This window comes from Pteropus alecto, unplaced genomic scaffold, assembly GCF_000325575.1.
Source record: "Pteropus alecto unplaced genomic scaffold, ASM32557v1 scaffold152, whole genome shotgun sequence".
Classification (NCBI taxonomy): Eukaryota; Metazoa; Chordata; class Mammalia; order Chiroptera; family Pteropodidae; genus Pteropus; species Pteropus alecto.
Window position 1 is genome coordinate 10388214 of NW_006432227.1, and position 17083 is coordinate 10405296.

At 43.8% G+C, this 17083-nt stretch overlaps 1 protein-coding gene, 1 long non-coding RNA gene and 1 pseudogene across 2 annotated transcripts in view; 2 read left to right on the forward strand and 1 right to left on the reverse strand.

Moving 5' to 3' along the window:
- Nucleotides 1-17083, forward strand: part of MYO10 (myosin X) — a 190800-nt gene that overhangs the window by 24925 nt on the left and 148792 nt on the right. Inside the window, exon 2 of the mRNA XM_006907122.3 lies at nucleotides 16729-16827. Within this exon, the coding sequence (XP_006907184.1) occupies nucleotides 16729-16827 (99 nt within the window). The remainder of the gene's footprint in view (nucleotides 1-16728; nucleotides 16828-17083) is intronic.
- On the forward strand, nucleotides 4767-9359 carry LOC112475817. Its single transcript, XR_003044892.1, has 2 exons — nucleotides 4767-8327; nucleotides 8414-9359. It is a non-coding gene; the product is annotated as an uncharacterized LOC112475817 (long non-coding RNA).
- LOC112475858 lies at nucleotides 15709-15826 on the reverse strand (annotated as a pseudogene).

Below are 17083 nucleotides of genomic sequence, written 5' to 3' on the forward strand. Positions count from 1 at the left end.
ACATTCTGTTATTATTGCAGAGGTAAAGACTGTTCTTTTATCTCCGCAGGTGCATGTTGAACTAAGGTAGATTAGGTTGGGGCAGGTGAGACGATGAGTAATTCATATATACCTTTGCTGGTTGTCACTGGGGAAGTTCGTATGTGCCTTGAAATGAGAAAAAGCAGACAAAAAGAAGACATCGCACTTATGTGTTCGTACACACCTTCCCATCTTAGCTCACAAAATTACGTCGCTAGATTCTAGAGTGTAGATCTTCATGGTCCAGTCCAGTAGGCAATTCAAATATGGCTATTCCATAAGTGACGTGTGCTGTGAGTCTGAAATACCCACCAGACTTTGAGGATTAGTATGGAGGAACGAATGTAAAATTCTCAATACATTTTTTTTATATTGATCACACGTGAAAGGGATATTATTTTGCGTCTATTGAATTAAATAACATTATTCAAATTAATCTTATGTGTTTCATTTTTTAAAAATGTGGTTGCTCAAATGAACAGGACAAACAACTCATGGACATGGATAATAGACTAGTGATTACCGGAGGGTAGGGGAGAGGTGGGTGGGGGTAAAAGGGGTCATATGAGGTGACAGAAGGAAATCTATGGCAGATGAACGCACAATGTAATATATATACCTTACTGTTAAAATGTATAGCTGAAGCTTATCGGATTTTGTTAACCAATATCACCATTAAAAAAAGGGGGGCATTGCTAAAACATTGTAAATCCCATAGATGGCTTACGTCAATTCTGTTGGGAGCACTTGTCCAGAAACTCCCTTACCCAGGGGGTGAGAAGGGCGCAGGGAGCTGCTAACCACTGAGCAGGGAGCTCCTGGAAGTTTTACTCCAGGGAGAACGCTTTGCATCCTCATGACTGTGCTCAGCTGCTCCATGCTCCATGCTTCTGCTGCCCGCCCGCAGTGTTTCTTAGGAGAATTTGCTTATCTGCCAGTCCGTGATTGATGACAGCAAGAGGGCACGCATACTTATAGGTCAGCTCTTCCTTAGAACAAGAAGAGTTCAAGGAGTTCTTGAGATTAGGAAGGGTCTGCAGAGTTTTAGTGACACTCTTCAAGTGCTTGATAGCATTTGGTGGGTTGTCCGTGATCGTGCTGAGTTTCGTGTTAGCCACCAAGGCGGTATTTGTCTTATTGAGTTTTCTATGCATTTTAAACAAACCTCTTTGAGAGGTTTTTGCTCTTTTCTGTAAAGTGAGGGGTTTGGACTCTTTTGGCGCTGCCTTTCTGAATGATGCTGGTCCTCGGAGCCCAGGCAGGGTGTCCCCAGGGAGAGCTGTCACTACAGCCTGTAAGGTGAGGCACTGGAGATGAATGGTTGTCTCTCTCGATTTCCAGTGTCTGCTGACAAACTTCTGTGGTACTTATTGGGAGAAAGAGGAATTTGGATTGTAGGACGTAAGAGGCCTTCTGTATGCAGGGGCAAGCAGCACACAGACGTTCTGTGGGAGTCTGCAAGGAAAATTTATTGCCATTCGAAAAGCAGAGTTAGGGGCTTAAACATGGATTTAAATGGGTTTATCTAGGGATGGTTCGACACACGAGTAGGGTACTTGGCCTGTGTCTCGGAGTAGGATATTATGGTATTTTAATGGAATATCTGCATTGGTATTGCAGAGTCTCTAAATAATGCTAATGAAGGATATTGTCTTACAAAGGATAAATTTTTAGGTGATGTTTAGCGAGCTAGCTTTGTTATAAGTACAGTTTCGTGGGAAGTTCTAAAATAATTTTTAAATGACACGTTTAAAAATTAAATAATATCAAAATAAATTGCACCGAGTGTTAATTATTGGAGTAAATAATAACTGTAGGGGTGTGTCTGCCAGCACTGTGTGGTAAATTACTCAGGAGCAATTTACTCCACTTTATTGTGGACGGAATATTAACCAGGCTTCTTCCTCCCCCACGCCTTCTGGTTTCGCTTGGACCTTAGAGCTTTCCCCTCCAGGCCGGCTGCTTAATGGTTTTAAACCCAGTGCCCTTTGTTTAAACTGTTGTTTGCTTCGAGCGGGTTTCCACAAAGGGCCCCCAGTGTTTCCCAGGAGTCAGATCAAGGCTGAGAGTCACTGAGTTGGCGACTGTCGCAGGCGGGGGGGCAGGAGAAGGAGCCCTCGTCCTGCATCCCTACTGGGCCCAGAATCATGGTGGAGCCCCCAGAGACCCACCCTGTCCCGGTGCACATCTGGAGTTGGTCCCTGGCTCTGCCGCGGTGCGTGGAGCTCCAGCGCTTTTGGTGCTGATGTGGAGTCGGGGATGAGAAGCCTCCCTTCCATCCCTGGACCCCGTGCTCCGTCTGGCGTCTGAGTTATGACTTCTCTCTGCCTGTTGTTCCTTCCGTGAGCCTGTGCAGTAGAGAAGGGCCCTATTTTGCAGAGAGAGGGAGTTAGACCAAAAGGGCGGCAGAATCCTGCCTGCTGGGTGGAGCTCTGGCCTTACCTGCATCCTCCATCCTGACCCACCCTGTCTCTAGCAGAAGCCTCTCTGCCCTAAGCGCTCACCACTGTGGGGATTTTATGCAGTCCTGACCTTGCTTCCAGCCAGGAGTCAGGCTTTTTACTGGGTAGAGTAGGGGGGTGAGTGGCTTTAATTGTGGCTGGAGCGGTTTGGAAAGGATGCAGTGGGGTGGGGGGAGGACTGGACTCCACTCCTAGGAAATTTCCTTTGGTCTCGCTGGAGAAGCTGCAGCTTTGCTGGGTTGAGCCTCCTGTTCTCAGTGCTGGCCCTCAGGTAGGGAGAGGCCTCCTGGGAATGAGAATGGGAGCAAAGGGCCTTCGTTTGGACCAGGGCCACTTTGGTCTAGACAGGGCTTGGCATCCAGGAGCAGGGGAGAAACTGTCAGGGAGCCAGGAGGAGCTGGGAGGAACTTTCTTTTCCCTTCAGGACTCAGAGCTCCGTGTTAGCCGCCGCAGTGGGCTCTGCCAGATTTTTCTGGCAGGCCACAGACTTCGGCTCACCGGGCTCAGCTTGTCCTCTCTGTCCCCAGTGGTGTCTTAACTATTGTCCCTGCCCCTGCTTCTACCCAGTCTAGGAGATATTTTAGAATTGACAAGTTTTGAGTGACCGAGGGTCTTTAGAACTGAGATGGAATTAAAAGTTGATACCTCAGAATTACTTGGCTGCTGAGATTTGTTTCTTGTTTATGTAAAAACATAGTTAGAAAAAAAGTCTGTTGCATTGTAACACGATGTAATTTGACTGATGTTTTATTGGTAAGCGGGGAGGCAATTTTGTCCTTAGTGGTTTCTAGTGCTTGGTGGGTTAGTGTCTGAGACTCTTTTTTTTCTTGGGTTGGACAAAGGTGAATGCCTTCATTGTTCAGTTGTGTGGAGCTGTTAATAGTTTATGGATGGTGATTAAGTCCAGCCGGCAAGCCAATTTGCAGTGTATCTTAGCCTGCACTGGCCCTTGGCTTATTTGCAGAAAATTGGACCTTTCAACTGGAGGCTTCCACCTGCCCCGTGGGGTCTACGTCTATCCTGTTTGTCTTTCAGAACCCCTATCTTGTGCCTTCTTTATCAGCACCCCTGGGTGCGGGCATTCTGTACGTATCCCCAAATTAGTCGTTGTGGCCTCAAGTTTAAATGATCTATTTAAACTTTGTTCTCGCTGGGCTGCATGCTTCTGATTGTGTCTGTTATTAATCTCCAGACTGTGTCTCTGGCATAGCATCTTCGTCACTCAGCCACTCTGTCCACGGGGACTGTCTGTTTATGCATTCACGTTTGCCTCAGAGTCAGCACATTTAATCCCGATGTTGAGCTGGGAGATAAGTGGTGTTTATCTCTCCACAGATGAGGAAACCGAGGCCCGTGGTTGTTAATTCGTCCCAGGCCTGGTGGCTCAGATGCAGGAAAGCCAGGATTCCTGTTCAGGCAGTTTGACCTCCCTGGGTTGAGCCGTCATTGCAAGTCACTGGACTCCATGCTAACCTTCAGAAAAATCCCCAGGCACAAGCCAGCAGAGAGACATTCTACACAATACTGGACCTGTGCTCCAAAACGCTGTCAAGACCTTTAAACAAGGGAGGTTCTGAGAGGCTGTCACAGACCAGGGAATACCTCAGGAGCCATGACGATGAGATATAACGTCCCGGATGGGCTCCCAGGGCAGAAAAAGGACAAAGGGGAAAACTGGTGAAACCCAAAAGAAGTGCAGAGGTTTGCTCATAGCAGCGGACCAGCTTTCCTTAGTGTGACAACCGTGCCGTAGCCATGTGAGATGTTAGCACAAGGGACCTCCGTGAGGAGTGTACGGGAACTCGTATTATTTTCCCAACTTCTCTATAAAATCTAGACCTATTCTAATATTAAAAATCTATCTAAAGCAATAATGGCAACACCACCATAAACCCACTACATGCCGTCCCTCTCTGGCTTGTCACGACCCAGGTATCTGTGTGTCCTTGCTGCAGAGGCCTTGTCCTTGCCAGAAGCATCTCCGCCGATTTCAGCCCGAGCCAGCGATGGAACACAACCAGGCATTGCTGCGGGGCTGTTGGACGTGCTGTGCTTTTTAAAAGAGGTGTCAGTGTGTTCCCAGACCTCTGTGGAACCCAGGAGGAGATGGACTATGGAGAGAAATGAAAATGGGTTTTGGCGCAGGAGAGGAATAATTGCATTTAAGTAAAACCTTAAGACACCAAGTGGGACAAACACTGACCCTTGGGTCATTTAACATGTGTCCATCTTCTGTAGCCCTCGTCACATTCTGATGGGCGTAGCTTGTATTGGTAAGTTATTTTTAAATGCTTTGTAACTGGAAAGCAGCCCAAAGTGTAGCTTTGGGGGTTTGGAGGCGAGGTTGGTTTACTGACGCAGCTGGGCCTGTGCGTGCCTGGGTTCTCCAGCAAGGCTTTCAGAGGAAAGATAAAGCAGTGTGATGGCTGAAGGCCATCCTAGGTGTGACCCCGGCAGGTGCTAGCAGCAAGACCCCAAATATAGATGGCGCCACGTTGTGTCAAGGGCCCTGTGGCTTTGAAGAACTTCGGTTAACTCATCTCATGGGCTTCTCTAATGGTTGTACAAAAACAGACAAGCTCAATGACTCCTCGCTTTGCACAGAGAGGTCTCAAGTAATGAGCAGCTGTCCTGGGCTCCAGGTAGTGGGGCTAGGAGTCCACGCCTTTTTGGGGCATGGCCGGTATGGTTTCCACGCCCTCGTACTGAAACCTTCGGCGGCTCTGGATCTCTGTGAGAGACGCAGTTTCTTGCAAATGCCACTATGAGTTTACTGGGCACTGAGCAGGGCGCTGAGTTAGGATTTGGGATCGAGAGTGAATTAATTCCCAGTCCTCATCTAGTGCGCTCAGCTCTGTGCCAGGTGCTGGAGTTTCAGTGGCAAGTAAAGTTAGCCTACTCCGGTAGTCTCTAATACAAGTGATGTAAGCCATAGTATTACATCCATCAAAGAAAGCACTGAAATAACTGTTCTTTTAGTTTTCTAGGGAAAATGCATACACACTAGTTATGGTCATTTGCATAGGTCTTTTGATGAGTGGAATGCTTTCTAGATTATCCAAAAGTCATGATATTTATGTATGTGACAGAAACAATAGCTGATACTCATTTATAAGCTGAGCTTATACATAATAGAAACTTAACAAACTAGTGTAAACTAAAAAGAGGGCTTTCTTGGTGTATGCAGTGTGGGAGATCAGGGACGGAGATGGCCTTCGGGATAACTGTATCCAGGGATTGAATGACATCAGCTGTGTGTCTGCTTGTTTTTCTGTGTAGTTGTTTGTCTCTCCCTGAGATATAATGATTCACACATCATAAAATTCATCCTTTTAAAGTATTAGTGGTCTTTAACATATTCGCTGAACACTAGCATTAGTGTATCAGTACGTACTCAGCCATCACCACCGTCTAAGTCTACAGCGTCGTCATCACCCCACACCTGTTCGCAGTCACCCCCATTCTCGCAGTCACTCCTTTCAGCCCTGCGCACCCAGCAGTCTGCTTCCTGTCTCTGGGTTTTGCTTCTGGACGTTTCACATCCACGGCCTCACATGGTATGTGGTCCTTTGTGACTGACTGACTGCTTCCACTTAGCGTAATGTTGTCCAGGTTTGTTCTTGTCGTAGCGGGGGTCAGTTCTTCATCCTTTTTGTCGCTAAATACTATTCCATTGCATGAATGACCACATTTTAAAAACTCTGTTCTTTAGTTGACGGACAGTAGGGTTATTGCCACTTTGGGGCTATTGTGAGTAATGCTGTTACGAGCGTTTGTGTGCAGTTTTTTTGCTGTGTGGACATACGTTTTCATTTTTCTTGGGTACATATCTAGGAGTGGAATTCCTGGGTCATATGGTAACTGTGTTTAACTTTTGGGGAAACTGCCTGACTTTTCCACCGCAGTGGCACCGTTTTTCATTCTTACCAGTAGCATGGGAGGGGCCTCATTTCTCCACATTCTCACCAACATGTTATCTGTCTTTTTGATTGGACCAGATTATCTTTTAAGCACCTTTTAATTCAGAAAGTGTAACTTTATGGAAAACATTAACTGTTCTTGAAATTTAATAAAATTCCACAAAGGAATTAAATAGTATGTATGTGACAGCAATGAGAAATAGCTATTTTAAGTTTATTTACTTTCTACTGTGTTCTTGGGTCATCCATTTTTATGAAGTGATGACAAACTTCTGTTCGGAGTACGTTTGTGTATTTTTTTTTTTTTTTCTCTAAAACCAGATGGTAGCCAGAACATAGCTGGGATTTCATTAAGATAATCTTATCAGTTTTTGTTTATTCGTGAAGTTTTTTTTTTATTTTTTATTTTTGGGAAAAAAATTCTTGTCACGAATAAGGAAGGACATTAAACTCTAGGAAATGAGAAGTCAAGGCCATCTGGCGTTACAGTCCGCACAGAGTGCAAACATCTCCTGATGATCTTTATTGCCCCTTCCATTCTGTGTCACCTACTGTTTTCTTTCAAAGGAAGAGTGGAATGCAGTTCTAAAACCAGCTTTCGTGTCTCTCAGGATTTCCCACTAGTTTTTGAGAGTCCTTGGACTCGGAACAGTTTTATTCATTTTGTGAACTCCGCACGTCTCGTCTTATTCTTCTGCCCCTTATGTTGCATAATTATTCCCTTTGAAAGAAAAGGAGGGAGGAAGTTTTACAATAGGCATAGTTTATTTTTAATATGCTGTAAACTCTTTAGAGCAGGAGCAATTTTCTATACTGTTGACTATTTTATAGGGCCCGGTACATAATAAGGGGCTCAAAAGATATTTGTGGGAGGGATGGGGCTGTGGAAGGGTGGCCTGATGGATGGATTTATAGGTAAAGTGACTTACACATGATTGAATTTTAGGGGTGTTGGCCAATTCTTTAGTTCCATTTTCTGTTTTCTTTTAAACACACATGTTGGCTATGTGATGATTGGTTAACAGATGGAATAATTTGGTTTTTATCCCTTGGATTGTCACATTGCTACAGTGTTTGAGATTGTCTCAGCAACTTGGAGATGTCTCATTTCTTTCAGTGTTAAATCGTTTCTGGGATTATTTCTAGTCACTGTGGTTGAACTGAAAAGCTGCCGCAAGGAATCGTGAGGAAGGTAGGAAAAATTGGCATATAAAGTTGGGACTGCATCAGTTGGCACGTTCGATCCCTATAACCATGAGAATAAACTCTCCGGGATCACAAGGTCGTAATTGAGGCATCTTGCCATTCAGCAGAGTTCGCTTGGGTTTTGATTTGGTTTGGGAGTGTGGGGCGCCAACGAGTCTTTGCGGGATATAAAGGTTAGTTTATTGTTGGTGAAACCTTTTTCCATTTTGTTTCGTCTTTTCCCTCCCTTTCCACCACCTACTCTTCATACAGGTTTCGCGGTATCCTCTGCATGGAAGTGCCCTTCTAAGTAGCTGATCGTGGTGACAGAGTCTGACCTTATGGACAGGACAGTGGGAAAACGTGGGTGCCACGTGATCCTTCTCCCTGGGCGCAGTGGAGACTGAAACTGTCCAAAGACATGGGACGAATTGCCTGTGAACGCGATAGTGATGAATGCAGACAGGCCTCAGTTTACCCCTGTATTGTGTTTATGAGTTAAGTTAGTTCTTTGGGACACTGCACGTCTTCCTGTGGAAAAAGTGCTATAAATGATCCTTGGGCTCATAGGCCAACCCAAGAAATGATGTCGATGGTGAAGACGACATAGCTGAAAGGTCCAAATATATTGTAGCTACAACTAGCTGAAGACATTTCTTATTGAAAAAGCAATACCATTAAAGACTTCTGCAGGCCAGACTGGGGAGTTACCCAGCACTTCTGCCCTCATCTCTGGGGGGTGAGGGGAAATATGGCTCTGAGTTCTGAAGGAGAGTGTCAGTGACACACTTTCCTCTGCAGTTTAGTGATGGCATCATCTCTGAGGTGAGGGGAAATACGGCTGAAGGAGAGTGTCAGTGACAAACTTTCCTCTGCAGTTTAGTGATGGCATCATCTCTGACGGGCACAGGACTCCCGTCCTTGGGGTTGCCCATGTAGAAAACAGACGCCGTTCCACAGCCCACAGTGAGATGGTACAGACTTGAGACCCTCTTACCACGCATTTCCAACACGGTGGGCTGTGTGCTCCCCGTTCCTCTCCTGAGCCTCCCTTTATTTTTCCTCCTCAACAGTTAGTGCCTCAACGCCTAGTTGACTGAGTTCTGTATCCTTCGAGACCTGACCCTGAAACTGCCCCTTTGCATTCAGAGGCTGAGCAGCCGCGGGCTGACTCGAAGCCTGATTCCTCTTTGGAATCAGATACCCTTGTTCAGAAATGACTGCCAGGCTCAGGTCTCAAACCCTGCAGTCACAAGGCAAGGGACGAGCCAGGGGATCACTCAGCATCACGGGTCCACACTCTCTGCCTGCTGTGTGACAAGAGATAAAAGGACCACTCACTGCTGCCTGCTGGGGTGCTGGCAGAGCGTGGCTCCCTCACTTCTTCGCTTTATTTCCAGGCCCCTGCTGCGGGCGGGGGTGGGGGGGGTTCCCCGTAGGGGAGAGAATCTTAGGCTCCACCTTCCCCTTTGATTTCTAAATCTCCTGGGACCGTCCCCAGCCTTGTCCCTGCTACTTCTGTTTGCAGTGTGTTTGTCACTCTCATTTCGTACATGGAGTTCTTTTTTCTCTGCACCGTTTCTAAACTTTCTGACAAGTTTTGTGTTGGGTTTGCAAGCACTTGCGTGGAAATAGCTCCTGAGTTGAAAAAGCACAGTGGACGCCAGGTTTCGTTTGTGCAGTTCCAAACTGCATAAAAACATGAAAAGTCAGCTCTAATTAACATTAAAGTGCATTAAAAAAACAAAAAAAAAAAACAAAAAAAAAAACAGAGCCCAGCAGACAGGAGGAAAAGGAGAAAGTCTCTCTGGCACCACGTCAAACTGTCTACCTCCAAGACCTTTTTCCTTAAGTTTGTCAAACGTTTTGAATCATATGGCAGAGGTCGCTCCCTCCCTCTTGTACGCACTCAGTCGAATGTCACCGGAAATTAGATCTGCCCCAGGTATACTGTATCTGGGCTGATCCTACTTTGAGAGGTTGTGGAAATTCCTAGAATTTACAACGGAGTCTGCTTTTGATCAATTAGGTCTCGGACTGTGAAGGGTTTAAACACTCCTGTAGAACTTCTAGATCAGTGGTCGTCAACTGGGACAGTCTCCTCACCCCCCAAAATAACTGCCTCATCCAAAATCTCAATAGTGTGGAGGCTGAGAAAGCAGCATTAGAACCTTGATGCCATAAAAGCCTTGTGTCCTTTGAAGTGGATTTTGGCGACATGGATTAGGAAAACATAACATCTGTTAGGTTGAAGAGGTGTTCCTACTGCCAACAGGAAAAAAATAAACAGCAGAGATTTCACTTATATGTGGAATCTTAAACAATAACTCAGAACAGATTCGTGGTTGCAGGAGGAGGGGAGCAGGTGAAGGGAGACAAAGGTACAAACGTCCAGTTGTAAAGTAAGTCGTGGGGGTGTCCAGAGCAGCAGTGTGATGACAGCTGATAGTGCTGTATCGCACATTTGAAAGTTACTGAGAGTAAGTAGATCTTAGACGTTCTCATCACAAGGAAACATTAGAACTATGCGAGGTGGCGGATGTTAACTAGACTTACTGTGGTGGTCATTTCACGATACGTGCAAATATTGAATCATGTGGGACACGTGAAACACGTTATATGTCAATTATATATCCAAAAAAAAGGTAGAAAAAGTGCTATTTAAATCTTTGGTACTGTAATTTATTATCCACATCCAGTTTCTGGAAATCAGTATCATTCAGAACAAAGACCAACCTCTTTCTCCCCCATTCCCCGGCTTCCCTGACTCCCCGGCCTCCCCGACTCTCCGGTCCCCCGACTCCCCGGCCTCCCCGACTTACCTCGGCCTCCCCGACTCCTCAGCCTTCCACGTGAGACATCATCTAAGCCAAGTTGCTGCTTTACTGACTCACAGCAGGTAAAAAGAATACTTTCTTTCTTTGGCTCCGGAATTTACTACAAATTTAAATAGTCATTTTAATTTATCCATTACAAAATTACTTGATCTCTTTGTCTTAAAAAAAAAAAAAAGATTACATTTCAAGAACAAATCCTGGCTGTACGTGTAGGTTGAACCGTGGCACTTAACACAGGCCAAGCAGGCAGTTAAGGGACGGGAGTAGGTGTGGTGCCCTCTGCCGGGTCAGAGGCCGAGTTGTGTGTTTTGCCGAAGAACGCTCCCTGCCACGGATCTGTCCTGGGAGCATACCACACAACGTGGTATTTAACGTCCATCGTCATTCTCTCTCTCTAGGGTTGTTTCCGTACCTTATTTTTAAACTTAATTTTTTCAAAGTTCAAGAAAATCATTTTTAAAATCAGACAAGAAATATAATAGTTTTTCAAAGGGCAACAGGAGGTTGAAATTTATGATGGTGATTTTATCTTTACCTACAGATAGGTAATAGTAAACTTCTTTATGCAAGGAGGCCACAAGGTAAATATTTTAGGCTTTACGTAGCAGCTTCACAGAGCCTGGTAGGGGAAGGGGCCAGGTAAAATTCCTTGCCTAGGGAGGCAGTGCAAGTCACAGGCAAGTGGCTGGGGACTCATGATTAATAATCGAGCAGCAGGGGACAGTGACGCAGTCTACCACAACTCCCGTTTAGATCGGCTTGGCAAGTCTCCCGTGTGGTGTCTCGGCCCCCTGGTCTGTGTTAACGGACTTAAAGAATTCAACATTCAACTTCGAGTTTTAACATGGCCCCTGATATGATTGGATTTTTCCCTTTATGGAATGGTTAGGAATAGTCAAGAATGGTCATGTGTAGTTGGGGTGTATGTAGGCTGGGAAATTAATTTTTAAGAAATGATTTGAAATTACCAAGGTGTAATTACATAAAATAAAATGTACCTGTTATAGGTGCGCAGTTGAACGAGTTCGAGTGCCTTTATACAGTTGTGCGGCCATCAGCACAGTCCTGTTCAAGAGTAGTTCCCTTATCCTCCAGAGCTCCTTCCACCTTTATAATTAGGGTCCCTCCCATCCTTAGCCCCAGGCAGCTGTTCATCACTTTTCATGTCTATGGATTTGCCTCTTCCAAAATTTCATATAAATGCAACTCTATTATATGTACTCTTTTGTGTGTGGTCTCTTTCACTTAGAATCACCAATAAGGATGAATCTCAAAAACATTATGCTATCAGTTATCTGTTTTATATTACTGAAGAGTTCCACTGTATGGATTTATCGCATTTGGTCTCTGTACCAGTTGATGGACATTTGAATGATTTTTATGTCTATTGTAAAAAAAAAATGATTGTTGTGAATAATACTATGAATATTTGCATGCCTATTATGAATAATGCTGTGAATATTTGCATGCATGGCTTTTAAAATTTTTTGAGTAGGTAGATATCTAACATTTGAATTGCTGGAATGTGCAGCAAGATTATGTTTTGATTTTTAAGAAACTGCCAAACTAAATTGGTATAGCCACTATGGAAAACAGTATGGAAATTCCTCAAAAAAACTAAGAATTGATCTACCATATGATCCAGCAATCCCTCTACTGGGTATTTACTCCAAAGACTTAAAAACCCATATCCAAAAAGATATTTGCACACCGATGTTTATAGCAGCATTATTCACAATGGCCAGGACATGGAAACAACCCAAATGTCCTATGATAAATGACTGGCTATAGAAGTTCTGGTACATATATACAATGGAATATTACTTGGCCATAAGAAGAGATGAAATACTGCCATTTGCGACAACATGGGTAGACCTCATGCTGAGCGAAATAAGCCAGACAAAAAAAGTTGAAAATCACATGCTATCACTTATATGTGGGATATAAACCTAAAAGCAACAAATGAGCAGGACAAACAGAGACTCATGGGCATGGACTATAGACTAGTGGTTACCAGAGGACTCTAGAGCAGTAGTTACTAGTGGGGTGGGGGAGGAGGGGGGAGGTAGACAGGGTAAAGGCGGTTAAATATAAGCGGATGGGGGGAGGGTGAAGTGGGTAAAGGGGATCAAATATATGGTAGCAGAAGGAAACTGGACTTTGGGTAATAAACACACAATAGAATATACAGATGTCAAGTGATAACGTACACCTGAAATTGTTTTAACCAATGTTTATATAATTGTTTTAACCAGTGTTACCCCAATAAACTTAATTAAAAATTTAAAAAGTGCCAAACTGTTTTCCAAAGTGAAAATGTGTGTTTTACATGCCCACCACTTTCTCCACATCATCACCAGCACTTGGTATAGTTATTTATTTATTTTTTATTACAGCTGTGAAATCATTTGTTGGCAGTGGGAAATGGAACCCCTGTGAACCCCACTTTTGAAGAAGGGATGGTATTACTTGCCTCCCTAACAGGATTGCTCTGAGATCAGAGAAGATGGAGATTTATGTGCAAGTGCTTTTTATTGTAGAACTGTTACCGGTGATTATGTGCAGAATAGTTTTTAGCAGTTAAATTTAACACATAGTCGTCTCAGATTAGGGTGAAAACTTACCCAAATTTTAATAAAACCTGCACGTTATGGTCAAACTTGTTCTACCTTTATTATAAAGGCATACTTTACTTAAATCGTGAGCTTTCTTCATATGCCTGCATTGTATGTTGAATTGCCAGCCTTATTGAACAATGACAGAATATAATGGTTTACATATGGTGGGCAAATTTTTCTTTCCCACTCAAACTTGGATGGTCTGGTAAGTGTCTGCTTGGACTTCATTTTCAAATGATTGTGGGTGGCCTCATTTTTGGACCTGGGCATATGTGTTCTATTCCAATGGAATGGAAGTAGAAAGTTTGGGGGCTCAGAGAGAAAGGACCAAGAAACAATCTATGGAAAAATAACCATTTCAGTGGTTTTATTTTGCAATTCTGATTCTCTGAAAATTGCCAGTTTAAACATTTTCAAAGAACAAAGGGAGTTGTTGAATGCGTGTCCTTTTCCTACCTATGGACACCAGCTGTTGCTGGTCTGCAGGAACTAGCTTATGGGCCCTAGATTTGCTATCTGGGCTGGATTTTGCAAAACTTGCTTATCAGCAGCTCTTCACACCTGTTGATTAAGACCTTTGGACTAAGGAAGTTGAGCTGTGTGTTTGATCATGTATAACTATGTCAACAAAGAGCTTTATAGTAGTTTTAAATAAAAAGGTAAAAAGAACCACAACAAAACTCAAGTAAAAGAAGCTGCATGCTGTGTAGACTCTGAGAGTCCAGAGATTTATATTAATCCTGGTGAGAGTTTTCGTGAACTCAGTAATGTTTCCTAATAAAATTTTAATATACTCTTACTAAATAGACAATTTTAATGAGAAACATGTACGTGAAATCTTTTTTGATAAAAATGTTCGTTATTGTCATAGCAAACGATGCTTTGGGCTCAGGATTCTGGGACGGAGGTCCACTGTGAATTATTATTTTATGATTTTTACCTAATGAGTAAAAGTTCTTGCCTTACATGACTGAAAATTTCCATTTGAGCGTGTGCGTGAGAGTAGGTATTTCAAAGCTTTCAAATGCTGCAGTCTCTGACTTGTGAATTAAAAATGATGAAAAAGGTAGTTGGGGCCGTAGGAAACCTTTTTCTGGAGCGTTACTGATAATGCGGTTTGGTATGGAATGCTGTTTGAGAGAGCAGTCTTAGAGAAGCCTGGAATAAATGTTCTTTCTGGAAGCAGCTGTTTGCTAATAAAGAATCGGGACTGACAGGCAGTTATTCTCATCCTTTCTGGGTGTTACCAGCATCTCAGCTCCAAGTGGGAATCGGAGATACGTGACCCACTCCCGTGGAGATGAGAACTTGCTGCTGTTGGTGTTCTTTAAATAAGCAGACTTCGGGGTTTACAGAGAAACTTTTTATTCCTTTCTGATGCTCTTTTCCCCCTAGATCACAGGATTTTAACCCTTCTTTGGAGGGATGATGAAAGTAGGATGAGGTTAACTTAAAATCCCCATGATAAAGAAAAATGGGGCGCCTATGGAAAGGGCATTGTATAGCGGTATAATACCTGAAGGGTAATTATGTGAGCCAGTCTCAGAGAACAGAAACTGGTGCCACTTTAACCTTAGGCCTCAGCCTTATCTTGGAAGTGCTTATAGAATCTTATATGGATGTGGCCCCCGCCTCTGGGTCCCCTCCTTCTGGGAACCCCTGGCTCTAATTAGCTGGCCCCAGATGCTTTCAACAAACTCAAGGTTTACTTACTTATAGTGGTGACAGCAAACATTTTAGGTCATGGCTGGTGTATTTTAAATAGGGCTGTCTTTGGCACCGAGGGAGTAACTTTAAATCAGATTTTTATATCTTTAAAAAATTTCCCTCCTGAAGCATGAGAGAGGGCTAACGGTCGTGTGTGATAACCGACCACTGAAAGGGACCTGTCTGTTGTTATATTTTAATTGTTAACTGACCTATTAATGTGTTTGATTTATTTATGCATTGTTTTAAGTAGACGAATAGTTTGTGTGATGGGCGGAAAGAGTATGGAATTAGGAATTGAAGAGATTTGCCATCTGGCTCGGTCTCTAACTGTGATGTCAGGCAAGAATTTATGCTCTGAGCTTCCGTTTCCTCCTGGGGGTATAATTCCTATCTTACCCAGGGCCAGTATTAGATAGAGTATCAGTGAGGCTTTTAGCACGTGACTGTGGCACCACACGAACACCCCACGACTGGAAGTTACTATTTTTGCAATTGATAAACACAGTTTAAAGTAGTATAAAGTGACGAGTTGACATCTACATCACTTATCCCCTGCCAGCTCTGTTATGAGAGCGATAAAAGCCCCTTCACCTAGAAGTCGAACATACCATAACCAGTACATTGTAAATATTTCGCTTAACATTTCACATCAAAACAGCCATTAATGAAGTGAGGTTGAAAGTTCTGGGAAAAAATAGTTGTTCAATTTAAGTGCTATTTCAGGTGATAATTTCGCGATAATATTTCCACTGTGTCATTTTTGCGGGAGTTGAGGAAATTGTTGAACAGTAGAAATAATGAGTTACTAAAGCACATGCATACATCGTCCGTCATAAGGGTAATTCTTTATCATTTGACTGACTAGTGAACACCCAGTAATTTTTTTCACACTTTTATATCACTCATCTTTGAGGTATATATTTTTTTATTTTTTATTTTATTGTTTTGTTTTTTATGCCTATAGCACCTGGTCTTCCTACATGGTCTCCCATCCAAGTACTAACCAGGCCCGACCCTGCTTAGCTTCGAGATCACATGGGATCGGGCTTGCTTAGGGTGGCATGGCCGTGGACCTGTATCGCTCATCTTTGGAAGCAAATAGTTTTCATGTTGTGAAATCAAAGGAAGAGGAAATTCAGCATCGAAAAGCCAAATATTATAGTTAATTCATTTGTCCAGTGGGGAAATAAAAAATGGAAATAAAATCGAGGCACCCCCAAAATATGCCTGGCTCAAAACAAGGAGATTTAGAAGTTGCTATGTTTTGGGCTACGGCCCCAGATTTTGTAGCACCTTAAGTGTCTGGCAGAATCGTACAAAAATTCATACCAGTGGATTGGGTTCTGATATTTACTAAAACGCTCCTCTCTCGAAGAATCCATTTGACACATGGACTTGGTACAAGGAAGGTGGTGGGGTGTTCTAGTGCCCTCCGAGTAGGCAAGTGCAAGGGGCTTGGACCCGGGAGGGCGGGAGCCCACAGGTCCCGAAGAGTTCTCAACTTGGGGTGAAGCAGTGTAGAGACCTGGTCAAGCTTGTGGTTTCTGGAGCCCAGCTGCTGGGGATCAAGGTCTCTCTCAGTCTCCTGATGTGGGGCAAGTTCCTTTACCTCGCGGCCTCCACTTCTCCATCTGCAGAATGGGAGTGATAATGTTGCCTGCCCCAGTGGGCGTTCGTGAGTAAAATGAGCTAATCCATGGGAGTCTCCTGCATTTTGTTAACACACAGGTTGCTGTTTTCTCAGTCCTTTCTTCGTTTCTCTGTCCAGTGGGACACTCTGTCACACTTTTATATAGTAAAGGTTACGGATGATGCTTTCTGAAGAGTCATTCTTTGATTGTTTGAGAAGAACATTTTCTTTTCAAGAAAAAAATTTTTTTAAAGGAATGTAGTAGTCATAGTGATTTTGAGGGTGGCATTTTGCCCTTAACTGCAAGCCAGCCTCATCGTTAAATCCTGTTTATTTTGTTTACAGGGAACACGGGTCTGGCTGAGAGAAAACGGCCAGCATTTTCCGAGTACTGTAAGTTCCTGTGCAGAGGGCATTGTCGTCTTCCGGACAGACTATGGTCAGGTGAGCAGAAGTCCCTTCGGCTTCGTGACATCCACGTTCCGCTTTCTTGGGTCGTCTTACACAGGGAGGGGCACGTGTGCTCGCTCCCCTTGCCCCCAAACCTTAAACATTTTCCTAAGTGGCAAAACAAAAAAATGTATAGTGCACACTTCGAGCGTGAGAAAGATTCCAAAAAATCTCCCACGCGGGGCACAGAAGATGTTCTAGAAAGCACAGAAAGTGACAGAATAGCACTCTTCTTGGCTGCCTTCCTTCC